Source organism: Anomaloglossus baeobatrachus, chromosome 4 (genome assembly GCF_048569485.1).
Source record: "Anomaloglossus baeobatrachus isolate aAnoBae1 chromosome 4, aAnoBae1.hap1, whole genome shotgun sequence".
In the NCBI taxonomy this organism is placed as follows: Eukaryota; Metazoa; Chordata; class Amphibia; order Anura; family Aromobatidae; genus Anomaloglossus; species Anomaloglossus baeobatrachus.
This window is the reverse complement of record NC_134356.1, coordinates 217890571-217910536: the sequence shown is the minus strand read 5'-3', so window position 1 is coordinate 217910536 and position 19966 is coordinate 217890571. Positions and strand designations below refer to the sequence as shown.

General features: G+C 44.9%; 1 protein-coding gene across 1 annotated transcript in view; it reads right to left on the bottom strand.

Annotated features, from left to right (window-relative positions):
• B4GALT7 (beta-1,4-galactosyltransferase 7) overlaps positions 1 to 19480 on the bottom strand; it is a 28475-nt gene extending 8995 nt beyond the window's left edge. The window contains exons 1-3 of the mRNA XM_075342370.1: positions 19008 to 19480; positions 14133 to 14471; positions 10364 to 10589 (exon numbers count right to left, since the gene is read on the bottom strand). Of these exons, the coding sequence (XP_075198485.1) occupies positions 10364 to 10589; positions 14133 to 14471; positions 19008 to 19057 (615 nt within the window). The 5' untranslated portion in view covers positions 19058 to 19480. The remainder of the gene's footprint in view (positions 1 to 10363; positions 10590 to 14132; positions 14472 to 19007) is intronic.
• Positions 19481 to 19966: the final 486 nt, after the last annotated feature.

The window sequence follows — 19966 nt, the reverse complement described above, 5'->3', positions numbered from 1 at the left end:
CAAAGATGCACTGTTACTTCCGCTATAATCATCGTGAAAACTCTTGGGGCAATAGACAGACCAAAAGGGCAGCGCCTTTAAGTGGAAATACATGACCTGGTTTTTTATATGCAAGGTCACTCTCAAATACTTCTGATTAACTATATGTATTGGGAGATGGTAATAAGCATCCTTCAGATCCAACACACTCATAACAGTCCAGAAATACGTGTTTTATAGTCGTTTATATACTCCATTTTGAAGGGGATATATCAGGAACCTGTTTTCGGTCTTTTTAAATTGGTGATGGTCCTGAAGGAGCCTTCTGGCTTCCTTATCAACGAAGGTAAACCTTGAGGGGTTGGAGTTAAAAAGAGACATACACGGCACTAAATGTTGTAGTTCAAATCATATATGTTGGTTAAAAGAAGTGCATGAATCGCACTCACCTTATTGCAAGTTGGATCAAACTCATAGATACCCTTCGGATCAACCTCCACAAGCTCCGTCCTGATCTGCTGCTCACCAGGATTTGATACACTGTGAATCACCTCCACCCGAGGATCACAGGAAACTAGTGAATTGAAGAGCTTGAAAATCCTTCAAATCCAAAAAGATAGTGCTGATCTCCAGATATATTATACCAGAAGCAGTTTTATTTGGCTATTATAAAATATTACAACGCTTTTCCAGCTAAAAATCTTAAAAAAGTCTTCTTCAAGTAAAATAACATGACCGATGCTCCTTCAGTCTGAGGGAGTATCGGTCATGTTATTTTACCTGAATGCCATCTTTAAGATTTTTAGCCGAAACGCGTTGTAATATTTTATGATAGCCAAATAAAACTGCTTCTGGTATAATATATCTGCAAATCAGCCCTAACAGAAGAAGTTTTATTTGGCTATAATATATTACAACGCGTTTCAGCTAAAAATCTTAAAAAAGATATCATTCAGGTAAAATAACATGAAAAAAAGCTGTGGAAAGACAAGGCGCAAATAGGGTCTTACCCGGCAAAACATGTGGGAGGTGGATGTTAGTGGGAACACTCACCTGGTGGGGTTGTGCTAGTCACAACCCCTTAGCATGCATGCAAGTTTACGTAGAGATGGTGTTGGAGGCAGCGGTCCCGCAGTGAGGAGACAATTCAAAGACAGGAGGAATGCAGGTTTAAATCCGCCCCAAACCACAGGAATCCAGTTGTTGTTAGTAAATCCCTTTTCTTTATTAACACAGGTCTACGCGTTTCAGGGACATATCCGTCCCCTTCCTCAGGACAATGTATAGAGAATACTATCTAGATAGTATTCTCTGTACATTGCCCTGAGGAAGGGGACGGATATGTCCCTGAAACGCGTAGACCTGTGTTAATAAAGAAAAGGGATTTACTAACAACAACTGGATTCCTGTGGTTTGGCGCGGATTTAAACCTGCATTCCTCCTGTCTTTGAAAGGTAAAATAACATGACAGATGCTCCCTCAGGCTGAGGGAGCATCTGTCATGTTATTTTACCTGAATGCTATCTTTAAGATTTTTAGCCGAAACGCGTTGTAATATTTTATAATAGCCAAATAAAACTGCTTCTGTTATAATATATCTGGAGATCAGCGCCATCTTTTTGGATTTGAAGGATTTTCAAGCACTTCAATATCTCCAAAGTAAATGTTTTCACGACTGCACTACTGAAGAGAAATCAAGTAGCCAAATGCTTTGATGTGGATGTCAGTAGGTGGTTTATTCTAAAAGTTTCGGAGTGCTCCTCACTCCTTCAGAGAGCCACCGGGAACACCTCTGCACTACTAAATCTAAGACTAGATCTAAAAAGGACTGGATTCTCAAGGGGACCATCTTTGACTTCTTTAGATTTAGAAGCCACCCTAATTCCTCTAGAGTGGCCCTCACCTTGGCCAATTGAGAGTTCCATTTGCATGTACCCAGCCTATGGCTCGTGGTAATTGCAGCAGATAATTCGTGGCTCATGTCACGATTGTGTGAAACACAAATGCACCAGGTGACAAACTTCCTCATTTTAAATCCACCACACTTTCACAGATAAGACCCTATTCTTTGAGCTTATTTATCCAGTTTTCATATATTGCAGGATGGACAGATTAGGAAAACTCTTCTTTCTAACCCCTGCTTTGCTCAGAATATCATACAGAATGAGACCAGACAAGTAGCATCATAAGGGATGGAGCTCAATTTGGCATTAGATTGATCATCCCCAGGCAAACACTTCAGCCATAGCGTACTAATCTGCATTACACAAGCCTGCTGACCCGACTGCCAATTTAAATAAAATATGCAGAGATATCCGCAAAAAAAAACCCCTTTATTCTTGGAGCTTTAATTTTAGTTTGATTTTCCACCAGCTAGTCTAACCACATAATCAAAGACTTAGCCGTGCAAGTTCTGGAGATTGCCAGCTTCAGTGCCAAAGCTAAGGACTCCAAGGTACGCTGAAGGTATCCCTTGGCTTTCCTATCTAAGGGCAGTAAAGATTTCTTAGACAACTTGACCACCACATCCACCTTCAAAGAGCTGTCTCCTCTTCCTCAAAGAGGTATCATCTCTTTCATAAAAAGGTCAATGAACTTTTTCTCTTGCCTACCCCACTCTTAATGAGAGACAATCATATCGTTGATAGCGAAGGTACAACATTTCTTCTGTATCAACCCCCCGAACATGACATCCTGCAATGACCTTGGCGTTTTAACCTCCATGATGCCCATAGTGGCCCTTACTGCCTTGACCAGAATGTCTATCTTCAATAGGGAAGTAAGGCCTGCACCCTGCGCCATCAAAGGATGAAGAGGAGGAAGCATCTGAATCACATTCACACTCAGACTTCTCTTACTCGCTAGACTTAGAAGATCCTACTTTGGACCTTTTCTTCTAATCCCTTTTCTGATGGGTGACGACTTTAAGGGAATTTATAATTTCCGCTTTAATGATCGATTTCAGGTCCAGTGCATAGGTCGGGGACTCCTCACAAATAGTATGCTAGACACACTCAGCACAGAGCCTCTTCTGCCATGAGCCAGGCAAGTTACACTTTCAGAGAGCACACTCATAGTTAACTTTTGAGGTACGTTTATTTCCTAGGCCTTTGGTTATAATACTGTGGTGAACGGTCACGAAGATCACTGACCTTAAGCTGCTTTAATAAGGGTACTGGATCTGGAGGCAGGATCGACTCAATTGAGTGACATTCCTTGGAGGCCGTGGATCCATACTGATGCCCTCTGCTTCTCTGGCTGGTCTCCACTGTCGCTCCCAGTGTTTATGATGTAATTGGTGCGACTACCACTCTACATCTATATTGACGCTGCTGCAGACCATGCTGCATCTACTGTAACTGCTGCTGAGGTTGCTGCTCCTCCATAGCTGTGCCAGAAGGATAGCAAGAGCATAACTCGCCCTCAAGCAGTCAAACCTCAATTTTAAATACGGGACCAGCCAACAGCTGAACCTTCCAACTAATGCCTTCTCCAGAACCCTCGGAAGTGAAGGGCTTCCCTTCTGGGTCAGAAGTCCCTTTAGCACAGTTACCAACTTGGGTGTATCTCTTTGTGCACCCGTGTATGAGCCTGACCAGCGTGCTAGTCATATGTGTGCACCACCATTCCAGCACACCCTTCATGTGTGCCGTCCCGAACAGCATGGCAGCTTGCAGCACACAGAGGATGCCGCCGCAGCCATCACATCTCCGATCCGATAGTCAGTCAGTCAGTCATGGCCCCCTCTGGACCCGCCGAGGTACTTTCAGGCCCCATCAGCTCTGACTGACACACGTTGCCAGTGGATACACCGCAAACATCGCTCCCAACCTGGGTAAAGAACTTCACTGTTATTCATCTATGTAGGTTCCTTGCAAGGACAGGGAACCAACTAAGGCTATGTGCACACGTTGCTTTTTTTTCAGCACGGAAAAAAACGCACCCTCTGGCAGAGGGGAGAATTGTAAACAATGCTTTTTGAGAAAAACGCATCGAAAACGCATGCGTTTTTCATGCGTTTTTTTAGGTGCGTTTTTTAAGACTTGTCAGTGTTAATAAAGTTGGTTGAACACAGGCCTTTGGAAAAAAAAAACCTGTGATGTCATTTCCTTCACATTCTGTTTGGATAAATGGGAGGGCTTGGAATGGAAGGAGCACCATTTGAATTTTGGAAAAGTTGAAATAAACTTCGCGCACCATGTCACATTAGCAGGGCCCCTTGGGTACCTATACGTCAGAAAACCCCCACAAGTGACCCCATTTTGGAATCTGCACCCCTCAAGGATTTTATTCAGGAGTATATTAAGCATTTTGAATCCACAGCTACTTCCCCCAAAATGTTGCTGTAGCAACAATATTCTCACTTTTAGGCCCGTTTCACACGTCAGTGAAAAACACTGACGTTTTTCACTGGCGTGTAAAACACGCACATGTCCCTCTGTGTGCCGTGAATCACGGCACACGTGGGTTGTCTAAGTGCAATCCGGGCTCCGTTCTCCGTGGCCCGTGATTGCACTCAGTAATCATCTCACCTGCGCCCGCTCCCGCTCTCCATGGTGCTGATCGCTCCCGCGGTGCAGCATCCGGCTGGTGCTGACCCCCGCAGCAGCTGCTTCCTGGGTCGGCTGTGTTGCGCATCATGAATATGCGCGACAATAATGAGCCGGCTCAGAAGCAGCAGGGAGAACAGGCTGCAGAGGACATCGCTGGACGCCGGGTGAGTTAAAATGATTTTTATTTTAAAAGCACGTTTTTTTCTGGCACGTGTTTCACGGACCACACCACTGCGTGGTCTGTGGAACATCAGTGATGCCAGAAAAAAATGGACATGTCTCCGTGCGGCAATCACGCACATGCGGGTACGCCGCACGGAGACACGTGCAGTGAAAAATCACTGACGTGTGAGCAGACCCATTCATTATAATGGGTCTGCGTATGTGAGTGATTCTGGTATGTTTAAAAAAAAGCACAAACGTCCCAGAATCACTGACGTGTGAAACAGGCCTAAGGCTATGTGGCCATGATCCAGCGACACGGCGTCTAGTACACAATGTCAGCCTTCCTGCAGCTGCCCATGCCCACGATTTGGGTTCAGGCTGCTGTGGAGTTCTATGCTACCTGCAGAGAACACTCTCGTCTCCGCAGCATAAATTGACATGCTGAGGCTCGGGAAGCCACGCCACCGGTCAGTTTATGCTGCGGAGAAAAGAAGCACAGTGGGCATGGGATCTCCAAATATCCTTCCACTGTGCTTCTACTGCACAACGCAGCGTTATGGACGCAGGGAAAACACTCAGCGCCCATAACGCTGCAAACCCTGATTGTGGGCACACAGCCTAAAAAGCGTCAATGGATGAAGGGATGTCAAATATATATAACGTCCCACCCCCGCTTGCATATTCTAAGCTGGCACCTTTAGTAGCTTTCATGTGGCACTAAAAGGGTGCCTAGCTTAGTATTTGTCCCAAAAAAAAAAAAAAACAATGAAAAAAATGGCGTGGGGTCCCCCCTATTTTTGATAGCCAGTCAGGGTAAAGCAGACAGCTGTAGCCTGCAAACCACAGCTGGCAGCTTCATCTTGGCTGGTGATCAATTTGGAGGGCTCCCCAGGCTTTTTTTTTTTTTATTTATAAATAAAGAATTAAAAAAAAAATAACGTGGGGTCCCCCCAAATTAGATCACCAGCCAAGGTGAAGCTGACAGCTGGGGTCTGGTATTCTCAGGGTGGGAAGAGCCATGGTTATTGGACTCTTCCCAGCCTAAAAATAGCATGCCGCAGCCGCCCCAGAAGTGGCACATCCATTAGATGCGCCAATCCTGGCGCTTCGCCCCAACTCATCCCGCGCCCTGGTGCGTTGGCAAACGAGGTAATAAATGGGGTTGATACCAGATGTGTAATGTCACCTGGCATCAAGCCCAGCAATTAGTGATGTCACGGCGTCTATCAGATACCAGACATAACTAATTGACAGTAAACAAAAGCAAAAAAAATGACAAAAAAATTTATTAGAAAAAACACTCCCCAAATCATTCCCTTGTTCTCCAATTTAATCAAAAAATTTGAAAAAACTGGGTCCGCAGAAATCCATTTGGACGTCCCACGTCGCCTCTGGACCTTCTAGAATATGGGGGCACGTTCAGGGAACGTATCCCTCATTTTCTAGGAGGGCAGACCCTCCATTTGAGGAGAGTGGGTGCCAAAAATCTGCACCCACTCTCCCCGGGTCACAGCTGCAGAGTGCCGAGCAGCCAGCACAGCTGACACTGAACACAGTGCTGGCTGTCAGCTGCTCTGCTCATGTGACCGGCCGGCGTCTGCTGTGAAGGAGGAGGGGGCCGCGGGGGATCAGCACTCCGACCGGACAGGTAAGGGGGAATACCGGGGGGAATAGGGGGTGACCTGGCAGGGCCTGGGGGGCATTTTTCTGTCGCATGTCTCAAGGCACATGCGACAGAAATCATAGGAGCAGGGCGGCCGGTGCGCTACTGTGCGCGCGGCCATGTTGGATTTTCGGGAGGGGGGGGGGGGGGGGTTGGGGCGGGCACTTTGGCGACACCGGGGGCTTTCCAGGATTTTGCCAGGAAGTGAGGTCAACAGGAAACCTCTTGACCTCACTTCCAGGTAAATGCCTGCGTTCTGGCATGCCGACAAAGCCCGCGGACCGCAACAAAAAAGCAGCTCACTGCGGTGTAGCTGCGTTCTGACCCACATCATTGATTCAATGGGGGAGAGAACGCAGCTACACCGCACAAAAGAAGTGACATGCTGCTTTTCTTTCCGCACCGATTTTTGGCATCCAAAACGGTGCACTGATTTTTCGGCTTTCTCATACACTTTGCTGGGAAAGCTGAACGCATGCAATTTGCCACTGAAACGCTGCGGTTCTAAACGCAGCGTTTCCGCGGTAAAAAACGCAACGTGTGCACACAGCCTTATACAGGGGAGAGGCAGCGCCCTTTTATTCAGTAGATTTCCAGTCCTGGTGAGGCGGATACCTTTCTCATGTGGTGCGGTCATGGGGGAGGAAAAATACCTTTTAATACCTGGTTTAATACCTGGTTTGCTTGTGGATCTTTAAAAAAGGGACTGTGACCAGGTTTTTGCCACCAAATCTGACAGCAACATGTGAAGGGCCAGAGATTGTGATTCCAGCGATGCGTCACTTACTGGGCTGCGTAGTGTAGCTTTTATAAAATCACTCTGTTTAATTAGCAGGAGATTACCATTAGAGGACTACTTGGTGTGCTGTCAGACAGTCCGGCAGATACATGAGCTCCTTATAACCCTCTACATTCAGATAACTGCTAGATCTGCAGCAGAGAAAACGGTGATTTTATCAAAATGACAGCAAACAATTCAGTGACTTTGCTGGAATCAGGGTCTCTGTCATCTCTTTCAGGATGAGTTGTGCTTTTGAATGACACCATCCATTGTATCATATGATGTAATGGTAAGAGGGGAAAAATTTTTTCCAAGTGTGACGAAATAGCAAAAAGTGAAATACTACAGCTTTAATTTTTTAGACTGCATCTTGCCATAAAATTGCCCTGGAATTATGATTCCCCAGATCAGTACATTATGCATGGATTACCACCATACAGGATCTGCCGTCATCTCCCCAAGCCTCTTGACTAACCTTTAATGGGAAAGGAGAAACGCGTAGAGGCTAGGCAGGGATGAAGACCTGCTTTTTCAGGGAAGTGAATCATTTTTTTTTTCCCTTATTGTCCTATGTTATTAAATGAAAGTATCTGTGATGGAGGCTATTGGCACCCTAGTAGGACATTGTATTAATGGGTGGTAGTGAGCTGTTCTGCTGATTACCTGGTCTTGCTATGACTGTATAGTGACTATTGTGGCTCTTATGAAAAAGTTTGGGCACCCCTATTAATGTTAACCTTTTTTCTTTATAATAATTTGGGTTTTTGCAACAGCTATTTCAGTTTCATATCTAATAACTGATGGACTCAGTAATATTAAACAAAATTTGACCGCTGCAAAAGTATGGGCACCTCAACATAAAAGTGACATTAATATTTTGTAGATCCTCCTTTTGCAAAAATCACAGCCTCTAGTCGCTTCCTGTAGCTTTTAATGAGTTCCTGGATGAAGGTATATTTGACCATTCCTGTTTACAAAACAATTCCAGTTCAGTTAAGTTTGATGGTCGCCGAGCATGGACAGCACGATTCAAATCATCCCACAGATGTTCAATGATATTCAGGTCTGGGGACTGGGATGGCCATTCCAGAACATTGTAATTGTTCCTCTGCATGAATGCCTGAGTAGATTTAAAGTGGTGTTTTGGATCATTGTCATGCTCAAATATCCATCCCCTGCGTAACTTCAACTTCGTCACTGATTCTTGCACATTATTGTCAAGAATCTGCTGATACTGAGTTGAATCCATGCGACCCTCAACTTTAACAAGATTCCCGGTGCCGGCATTGGCCACACAGCCCCAAAGCATGATGGAACCTCCACCAAATTTTACTGGGGTTAGCAAGTGCTTTTCTTGGAATGCCGTGTTTTTTTGCCTCCATGCATAACGCCTTTTTGTATGACCAAACAACTCAATCTTTGTTTCATCAGTCCACAGGACTTTCTTCCAAAATGTAACTGGCTTGTCCAAATGTGCTTTTGCATACCTCAGGCGACTCTGTTTGTGGCGTGCTTGCAGAAATGGCTTCTTTCGCATCACTCTCCCATACAGCTTCTCCTTGTGCAACGTGCGCTGTATTGTTGACCGATGCACAGTGACACCATCTGCAGCAAGATGATGCTGCAGGTCTTTGGAGGTGGTCTGTGGATTGTCCTTGACTGTTCTCACCATTCTTCTTCTCTGCCTTTCTGATATTTTTCTTGGCCTGCCACATCTGGGCTTAACAAGAACTGTACCTGTGTTCTTCCATTTCCTTACTGTGTTCCTCACAGTGGAAACTGACAGTTTAAATCTCTGAGACAACTTTTTGTATCCTTCTGCTGAACAACTATGTTAAATAATCTTTTGTTTTCAGATCATTTGAGAGTTGTTTTGAGGAGAACATGATGCTACTCTTCATAGGAGATTCAAATAGGAGAACAACTTGCAAGTGGCCACCTTAAATACCTTTTCTCATGATTGGATACACCTGCCTATGACGTTCAAAGCTAAATGAGGTTACAAAACCAATTTAGTGCTTTAGTAAGTCAGTAAAAAGTAGTTAGGAGTGTTCAAATCAAGAAATTGATAAGGGTGCCCATACTTTTGCACCGGTCAAATTTTGTTTAAATGCGGATTGCACATTTTCTGTTAGTACAATAAACATCATTTCAATCCAGAAATATTACTCAGTCCATCAGTTATTAGATATATGAAACAGAAATAGGATGAAATAGAAGTAGGATGAGATCCGGCTGACGCACGGAAGGATCCTGGTGCACGGCTGAGGTGGCAATTTCAAAAGGAGAAAAAAGCGGACATGCTCGGCCAGTAGAAGAGGGAGATGGACGGATATAGAGGGCAGCGGTGCTAACACTAGGTGGCGCCACACAATACATCAAAAGGTAAATATCTTATGAATGGGGCAACATTTTTTATACATTTAAAATGAACTAATTTTTATTCTCTTAATGTCTGCAGAATTGCTTATATGTTATATGACGGCACTGCCCATTTAACCGGGGCCATTTTTTGGTGATTGTGGGTTCACAATTTGCTGATCAGTTGATGAACGAGTGCTTATTGATTATCTGGATAGGTGACTTATTCATGCATAAAAAAATAAACTTATTTTTATATGCTAGAAAACAAATTAGTCAACTATGGAGTAGCAAGAGAATAGATGCTGTTTAGGAGCCTCTACATTGTGAATGTTTTTTTGTCAAGCAGCTGGCAGATGAGTCACCAATTACAATTGAATAGGACCAAGTAATAATACCAAGCATATATACCACCAAAATGACAACGTTGGCCTTGCTAAACAGTGAGAGAGAAAAAAAAAATACAAAACTATAAATGAGATCACTGCGACCAGCAACACATTTAGTTAGCTGATTAGGAGTGCAATCAGTCCGCTGCAGATCTGATACTGATGACCTGTCCTGAAGATACGCCATCAGTTTTGCAGTCCCTTTAACAGCTTTCAAGGAAAATATTACGCCATAAGTATTTACATATCACCTCCACGTCAATCGTGTTAATCTTCTGCACAGGATCATACTTAGCACAGTTATTTTTCACTAGCGACCTAGAAGGACGTTGGCGAGTCGATCAGCAGGTCTAAGGCCTGAGTCTGCGTTACTGAGACTTGGATTGTTAGGTGCAATGCTGAGAGTCCGATCAACAGTTTTATATACATTTGATCTTCTACTTCTACATCAAAGTGAACAGTAAAGACTCACCAGTTCATAATGCTGTTTGGTAAGCAGCAAAATCCCCCCCACGTAGGTCTTGTAATGATACAAGGGATGCAGCTCTGGAGATGCCACGTGAAAGGGACCCTTTTCTGGGAATCCATAGTCCAGTTTTGGATTAAGAGGTAGCAGGTCAACATCATGCATAGCGATGTAGTCCGTATCATTCCCACTCTCCAAGAATCCCACATTTATCAAAGAAGCCCTGTTAAACCTAATAAACAACATAAAATGCGTCAGTCTACAATATGCAGCAACCAGTGAAACAAGCCAATCAACAAGGCCAATAGGTGTCGGACAACATGAACGATTACACAATATCCTTACAAAACAAAGAGCAATTTGTCTTATTACTAACTAATGTGTATGGCCCACTCAGCCTATTCTCTAACCCCTTCACGACCGGCCGATTTTTCGCTTTCCGTTTTTCTTTTCGCCATTCTTCTTCCGAGAGCTGTAACTTTTATTTTTCAGTCAATATGGACATATGAGGGCTCATTTTTTGCGGAACGAGCTGTACTTTTAAATGAAACCATAAGTTTTACCAGATAGTGTACTGGAAAACGGCAAAAAAATTCCAAATGAAGAAAAATTGCAAAAAAAGTGTGATAGCACTATTGTTTTTAAGATATTTTTTTCACCGTGTTCACTATATGGTAAAACTGATATGTGGGTGTGATGCCTCAGGTCAGTGCGAGTTTGTAGACACCAAACATGTATAGGTACTTTTATATAAGGGGTTAAAAAAAAATCATAAGTTTGTCCGAAAAAAGTGGCGCACGTTTTACGCCATATTCCGTGATCCGTAGCGTTCTCATTTTTCGGGATCTATGGCTCAGTGACGGCTTATTTTTTGCGTCTCGAGCTGACATTTTTAACTGTACCCTTTTTGCGCAGATACTACGCTTTGATCGCCTGTTATTGCATTTTGCGCAAAAGTTGTGGCGACAAAAAAAAAAAAAAAAAAAAGTCATTTTGGCGTTTGGAATTTTTTTTCCCGCTACGCCGTATACTGATCAGATTAACTGATTTTATATTTTGATAGATCAGGCGTTTCTGAATGCGGCGATACCAAATGTGTGTATATTTGTTATTTTTTTTAACCCTTTAATTTTCAATGGGGCGAAAGGGGGGGCGATTTGAACATTTAGGGTTTTTTTAAAACTTTTTTTTTATTTTACTAGACCCCCTACGGGGCTATAGCGATCAGCAATCCGATCGCTCTGCACTATCTGCTGATCACAGCTATACAGCTGTAAACAGCCAATATGCTCACTTACTGCTTCACTCGGCTCTGGGACAAGTGAAACTGAAAGTAACTCATGTGTAGTACAGGAGTCCTCACATGACCCTGTGCTACCATGACAACCACCGATAGTCACGTGATCACGTGACTTCCGGTATCGGGCGGTAAGTAAAAGTTTACCGCCGATGCAGTTATAATGGCTCTGTCACATATTGACAGCTCCATTTAACGGGTTAAACGGCACAAGCAGATAACGATTCTGCTCGTGCCTAGCAGACACACATCTCAGCTGTGAAAATCTGCTGAGATGTGTGCCGATTGCAGCATGCTGCCGGCGGCAGACCGCGGGCAGTAACACTATGACCGCTAGGACGTAATATTACTGCCCGCGGTCGGTAAGGGGTTAAATATCTGCAGTATTGTGCAGGTATTAAGAAAAAACATATAGATAACTTAAGGTATTGATTAATTACTTTTTAACTGCAGTCTAATCAATTGTATCAAATGAACCAGATGTATCATTTTCTTGACTCATCATTACCATAATCAAGAAAGCAATATTTTCGGCTGCCTTTAGACATGACGAGCTCAGGCACTTAAAAAACATTGTCAGGGACATTGCATAAATCCGCGGTATCAACCAACATGGTGAGATCTTGAATAGAACACAGCAGCGGTCACTAAACAATATGGAAAGTTGCCATGTTCCACTTGTTACATCCGGCAACCATCAGTGCAGCTAATCAGTGGATGTGACCTGTCACACACATACTTAATCAATATATAAGCCCCAGACAACCACTTCAACACTGTGGCACATACTAACTCCCTACATCCCTCATTCTTCTAGACACCTGGAGAAATCCTTTATATCTGGCCACTAGTGATGGTGAACCTAGTGTCTATGGACAGACCCTGAACACAGACTTCACAGGGAAGTCAGTGTTTTTGTCTGGCCAAACAGACAATTAGTTTTACAGGGGTCACAGGTGGAGGTTCCCATGGTACCCCACCTGTGACCACAGGTAAAGGCTTGACATCACCACTCACAGCTGCGGCTCAGTCAGTGTCTGCCTGAAGGCACAGCGGGCATCCATGTTTTCTAATGTGCCCACGCGCTATGACTTCAGTGTGTAGCAAAGACAGGATCCTCGTGGGACCTCGTGTGGATTAGGTTGGACCTGGGTGATAAAGGGTTAATAAATTGAAGAAAGAGGGTGGGTTTTTTGCATTCCAAATAAAGGATTCTTTGGGTGTGTGTGTTTAATTGTCACATTCAACATATGTCATAATTTGGAGGCAGCTACGGGCTGATATTTTAAGCCTGTGGGCCCCAATAACCATGGACTACACCAGCTGGAGAATACCAGTCCTCAGCTGTCTGCTTTATCTTGGCTGGGTATCAAAACAGGGAAGGGAGGGGATACCCGATATTTATCTTGGTTACCAGCATACACCGCTTAGCGCTGGCTCCCTGCACACGTAACCAGTGTAAATATCGGGTAACTAACCAAAGCGCATTGCTTGATAACCTGATGTGTATCCTGGTTACGTGTGCAGGGAGCCAAAGAGAGCATGCGCAGCGAAATCCTACGGATCGCGCTGCTCAAAAAACGTTACAGGCTGCGTTGCTCCCGCCCGGCGGTCAGTTAAAAAACAACTGACCGCGACGCAGCGGATGCAATGCAGCATCATCAGTCGCAATCCGTCACTAATAGAAGTCTATGGCGAAAAACAGGATTCCTGCAAAATATTTTGCAGGATACCGTAATTCCTCAAGGCGACGGATTGTGACTGATGCAAAACAACGGAAATGTGAACATAGCCTTAATGAGCGACACTGAAGCAATGTGACAACCGCGCGGAGACTCAGTAAGTATAACTGTTCTGCTTCAACCCCCAATTTTTTTTTTTTTAAATAAATAATTTTATCTGGGCGGCCGAAGCCAAACGGTAGCACGGACCTCCCTGAGAAGTCAGTGTTCGGGGCCCATGCTCTGACACTAGGTGTCTAGTACAGACACCAAACTTTACAGTTCGGTTTCACCCATTACTAATCTTAACTAGAGGTTTATTTTCATTTAAGGTACACATTAGCGTTTAGTTAGAAATACCAGAAAAAGAAAAATACTGTCGCAAACTGCTTGTTTTTTTACGTTATAAATTTAGAGGCCGATTCATTAAAACTGGCGTTGCACACGCTTATCTTAATGATCAGTACTGCTGGGATCAGGGCCTAGAGAACATATCTGGGAAAACTGACAGGATTTAAGAAATGTAAATTTTGCGGAATTAGGAAGGCAAGTTTAGTTATACTATATCCCTCCCAAGTTCTTCCAATTTTGCCGGAGCTGGCCGGGACTGGTGTAAAAGCTTCAAAAGACAAAATAATTTTAAGGTGTTTTATGCTAGAAAAAAGGCGAAAAACATCTTTGTGAATCAGGGCCTTAAAGTTGAATAGACAAGGTATTGATATCTTGATCAGTCCAATCTATGATGAAACATACAAACCTGTAATGATCCACCTGGTTTATGACAAATATATGATGCCGGACCTTCTTCTCAGACAGGTACTGGTGCATATGTGGGACAAAACTTAAAAGTTCTTCAAAACGTTCCCGAAAAGGAACAAGCACAGCAAGCCGATGTGGACCCCATGAAGGATCCTCATTCACAGTTCTAGGAAGAGGGGGGCAGGATTGCTTGGCAGGCGCCCCTTCTTGTCTCTTTACATCACCTGTACAGCTAAGTTGCAGCCAAAGCATGGAAAGAAAACCAAGCAGAGAGCAGGTGAGGAATAACTTGAAGATGCTGCATTTTCTCGGCAAAATCCCAAGGAATAGACCTGACCTAAAATAGAAAGAAAAAATAATGAAGTTCATAAAAATTTCCACAGGGAAGATGATCTGTTAGGATGCATGTGCTGCATGTGCTATGGAGAGTGGCTTTGCTACAAACAGGCAAATGAATATTGGAGAAGAAATAAAGAGAAGAAAAAATCCGGCCCGCCCCTCCGCAGAGCCGGCCCGATCCCCACATCCTGTGGTCTGATCGCACGATCGGATCTCAGTCCCAGTGACACTTGGCTCCTGCTGTGCTACAGTGTTGTGGAGATCGCAGTAATCCCCGTGTGGCCCCGGCCTAACTGTAGCAATCCTGCATAAACGAACTACATATACATTTGAGCTTAGTGCCTCATTACATTTTGCCTTTAGATAAGACAGTATAGAAGACACACCAAACTTACTTGATAGCTTACTTTTTTGTATACTAAAACCAACAGCTCCTACGTACAGTTAGGTCCAGATATATTTGGACAGTGACACAAGTTTTGTTATTTTAGCTGTTTACAAAAACATGTTCAGAAATACAATTATATATATAATATGGGCTGAAAGTGCACACTCCCAGCTGCAATATGAGAGTTTTCACATCCAAATCGGAGAAAGGGTTTAGGAATCATAGCTCTGTAATGCATAGCCTCCTCTTTTTCAAGGGACCAAAAGTAATTGGACAAGGGACTCTAAGGGCTGCAATTAACTCTGAAGGCGTCTCCCTCGTTAACCTGTAATCCATGAAGTAGTTAAAAGGTCTGGGGTTGATTACAGGTGTGTGGTTTTGCATTTGGAAGCTGTTGCTGTGACCAGACAACATGCGGTCTAAGGAACTCTCAATTGAGGTGAAGCAGAACATCCTGAGGCTGAAAAAAAAAAGAAAAAATCCATCAGAGAGATAGCAGACATGCTTGGAGTAGCAAACTCAACAGTCGGGTACATTCTGAGAAAAAAGGAATTGACTGGTGAGCTTGGGAACTCAAAAAAGCCTGGGCGTCCAGGGATGACAACAGTGGTGGATGATCGCCGCATACTTTCTTTGGTGAAGAAGAACCCGTTCACAACATCAACTGAAATCCAGAACACTCTCAGTGAAGTAGGTGTATCTGTCTCTAAGTCAACAGTAAAGAGAAGACTCCATGAAAGTAAATACAAAGGGTTCACATCTAGATGCAAACCATTCATCAATTCCAAAAATAGACAGGCCAGAGTTAAATTTGCTGAAAAACACCTCATGAAGCCAGCTCAGTTCTGGAAAAGTATTCTATGGACACATGAGACAAAGATCAACCTGTACCAGAATGATGGGAAGAAAAAAGTTTGGAGAAGAAAGGGAACGGCACATGATCCAAGGCACACCACATCCTCTGTAAAACATGGTGGAGGCAATGTGATGGCATGGGCATGCATGGCTTTCAATGGCACTGGGTCACTTGTGTTTATTGATGACATAACAGCAGACAAGAGTAGCCGGATGAATTCTGAAGTGTACCGGGATATACTTTCAGCCCAGATTCAGCCAAATGCCGCAAAGTTGATCGGACGGCGCTTCATAGTACAGATGGACAATGACCCCAAGCATACAGCCAAAGCTACCCAGGAGTTCATGAGTGCAAAAAAGTGGAACCTACTGCAATGGCCAAGTCAATCACCAGATCTTAACCCAATTGAGCATGCATTTCACTTGCTCAAATCCAGACTTAAGACGGAAAGACCCACAAACAAGCAAGACCTGAAGGCTGCGGCTGTAAAGGCCTGGAAAAGCATTAAGAAGGAGGAAACCCAGCGTTTGGTGATGTCCATGGGTTCCAGACTTAAGGCAGTGATTGCCTCCAAAGGATTCGCAACAAAATATTTAAAATAAAAATATTTTGTTTGGGTTTGGTTTATTTGTCCAATTACTTTTGACCTCCTAAAATGTGGAGTGTTTGTAAAGAAATGTGCACAATTCCTACAATTTCTATCAGATATTTTTGTTCAAACCTTCAAATTAAACGTTACAATCTGCACTTGAATTCTGTTGTAGAGGTTTCATTTCAAATCCAATGTGGTGGCATGCAGAGCCCAACTCGCGAAAATTGTGTCACTGTCCAAATATTTCTGGACCTAACTGTATATAAAGTATATATATATGTGTATAAAAAAATCTATATCATTTAATTCTGACAAACATGAAGTTAATTCCAGATAAAAATGTGATTTTCATGTTAAAGGGTAATTGTTGTTTTATTAGCAGAAATTAATAGTAAAAACATCCTGATAGCACACGGACAGCATGGACTTGTATGCTTACCTGTCTCCAGGGCTGCCGTTGCTTTCAGGTCCACGGTCAGTGCAGTGAATATTCATGAGCATAATGAGCGGGATCCAGAAGCAACAGCAGCACCGGAGACAGGCAAGTTAATTTTTTTAATGACGTGTTTCCTCCGGTACGTGTCACACAGATCACAGCAGTGTGTAGTGTGTGTGACATCTGTGCTGCTGGCAGAAAACGGACATATCACCATATGGAGCACACAGACACGCATGCGCCACACGAACACACGATCCATGTCAAAACACGGACGTCTGTGCAAACCTGTTGATTTTAATTGGTCTCCATGGACCCATGTCTCCGGTACTTGTGAAAACGGACATCACACATATGGAGATACAGCTGTGTGAAGGAGGCCTAACTGACAGCTGCAGCTTGTACTGAGCAGCGTGAGATTTCAGCAGGTAGAAGGGATCCTGAGGAGCCGTCAATCAAGTGAGGGGGCAGAGACAGAGTTAAACTTTCAAAGAGGATTACACATGAAAAGTAGAGCATCCTGATCAAGTCTATGTAAAGGGAACCTGTCAGCAGAAATTTTGCTCTAAACATAAAAGCTTCCCCTTCTGCAGCTGCTGGGCTGCATTCTAGCAAGGTTCCTCTAGTTTTTGTGTGCACAGTGTGACCGCTGGTGACGTGTTGCGCAGGCACGAGATTATGGGCGGCGCTGTGATTGTCATCAGCAAGTGCCCGTCCATAATCTTTCCCTCTGCCTCCAGCGTTCTGCGCAAGCGCTGGCCAGATGACCCCACATCACCTCTCGGAACCGGTGGTGTCCTGCTCAGCTCCTCCCATCTATTTCCTGCTCCAGGGAAAGATGGGAAAGAGGTGACGTCGGGTCATCTGGCCAGCGCTTGCGCAGAACGCTGGAGGCAGAGGGGAAAACGCTGGCACGAGATTATGGGCGGGCACTTGCTGATGACAATCACAGCGCCGCCCATAATCTCGTGCCTGCGCAACACGTCACCAGCGGTCACACAGTGCACAGTCCCGTTACAGTCGCACGGCGCATGTGCGGGACCACGGGCGCACTGGGCGGCGTCCTGAGGTATGAAATGGAGCGTTGGGGGGGGGGAAGGCGTAAATCGGCAGAAGGGACAGCCCGCCCCCATGGATAATTTAGAAGATTTGCATACCAAAAGGTACAACTTTATAAAATATTTAATTTGGTCTAAAAGGGGGCACAAACTATAGGAACCTTTCTAGAATGCAGCCCAGGAGCTGCAGAAGGGGAAACTTTTAGGTTTAAAGCAAAATTTCTGCTGACAGGTTCCCTTTAACTCCCCTGCCCCCATTCTTATTCTCCCCAGCTTTTTCAGCATCACTCTGGCCCCATCTTGTGCCCAGATACTCCCAGTGCATCTTTATGAGATCTAGAACAAAGCTCTCAGTCTCGCACTGAAAAGTGACCTATGATGCGCTCAATGAAACACTGAAGCTGCCGGTAAGTCACAAATAGATGAAGAAGGCAGGAGAATATAAAACTGGGGGCAAGCTGGAATTGTGCTTTAACAAAGTTTCAGAGATTTCTCAACTGGGCAAAAAGTAGGAAATTTTATAAAATTAGTCCCAGTCATACTCCCAATCATGAAAAACATGCAAATATTACAAAGACCGGTGACGGAACTTATATTAGGACATTCCCTACCTTTTTTTTAAATCCCCCCCCCCGCAATGGACGTCGGGCCGCAGTGTATACGGGGACCCCGCCCCCCGCCATGGACGTCGGGCCGCAGTGTATACGGGGACCCCCTGCCATGGACGTCGGGCCGCAGTGTATACGGGGACCCCCTGCCATGGACGTCGGGCCGCAGCGTATATGGGGACCCCCTGCCATGGACGTCGGGCCGCAGTGTATACGGGGACCCCCTGCCATGGACGTCGGGCCGCAGTGTATACGGGGACCCCCTGCCATGGACGTCGGGCCGCAGTGTATACGGGGACCCCCTGCCATGGACGTCGGGCCGCAGTGTATACGGGGACCCCCTGCCATGGACGTCGGGCCGCAGTGTATACGGGGACCCCCTGCCATGGACGTCGGGCCGCAGTGTATACGGGGACCCCCTGCCATGGACGTCGGGCCGCAGTGTATACGGGAACCCCCTGCCATGGACGTCGGGCCGCAGTGTATACGGGAACCCCCTGCCATGGATGTGAAGCCGCAGCGTATACGAATCCACTGCAATAGTGTATATGGGACCCCTGCAATGGATAAAGAACGAGCGGTACCGCAGTGCTCACCTACTGTCCTCCCGCAGATACAGCGCTGGTTTCCTTCGAGTCAGATACATCTCTGCTGTGGGCACTCAGTAGTACAGTAAATTTACATATTCATAACCATCTATGGCCAGAAATAAAAGCATCCTACAGCCTGCCCTGTGTACACGTCACACACATCCCCCGACCTCAGCAGCACTGGGTGTCAGGACCCCATGGTCTATAGACTCCCAAATAAACGGCACAATGGCCACCTATCTAACCGGCTGACCCTACAACTCAGTAAAGTACGTCTGCAGAAGAGTTCGGAGCAGCCACAATATGGCGCTCACTTCCTCCGCACTACCCGGTCAGTCTGTGCGGACACACCGGCAGAGCCGTACTCATACACTAAGCCGCCCGAGCACAGTCAATAGCCCCCGGCGCGGCTCAAATCCCGTTACACGCTGGCTTGGAGCACACGAGTCCGTCACTCTACTACCTCCGGCCAGGCAACATAGCCACGTAGGAATGGTTCCGGCGCTAAACGTTCCTATGTTGCAAAAGGTCTATTCTGCAGTGCACTACACACCACATTGCTACCGGAACAGGAAGTAGGGTGGGAACAATGAGCTCTATCTAGTGTAAATATATGTGTGCTCTTAAACTGGCCTAATAGTTCATTGTTTTGTAAAGGTTAAGTATACATCTACTTCTTTGAAAGGAGAAAGAAAGCAATTTTGTATTACTAAAGGCATTCAATAAGTATATACTTAGGTGGGGCAGGGGCAGGCTGGGACTGAAATTCAGAACTTGTATTTCAAAGTACACAGCTCCATGCAGCCTTCCACTTAACTAGTATGGGGTCAAAAACAGGGCCGGCTTCTTGGGCCCCAGGCGAAAGAGTCTCAGTGGGCCCCATGTACACACAGACACACACATACACATACATTCGTACATACATATACGTATCTAAAGACAAAAATACATATAAACAGACATAA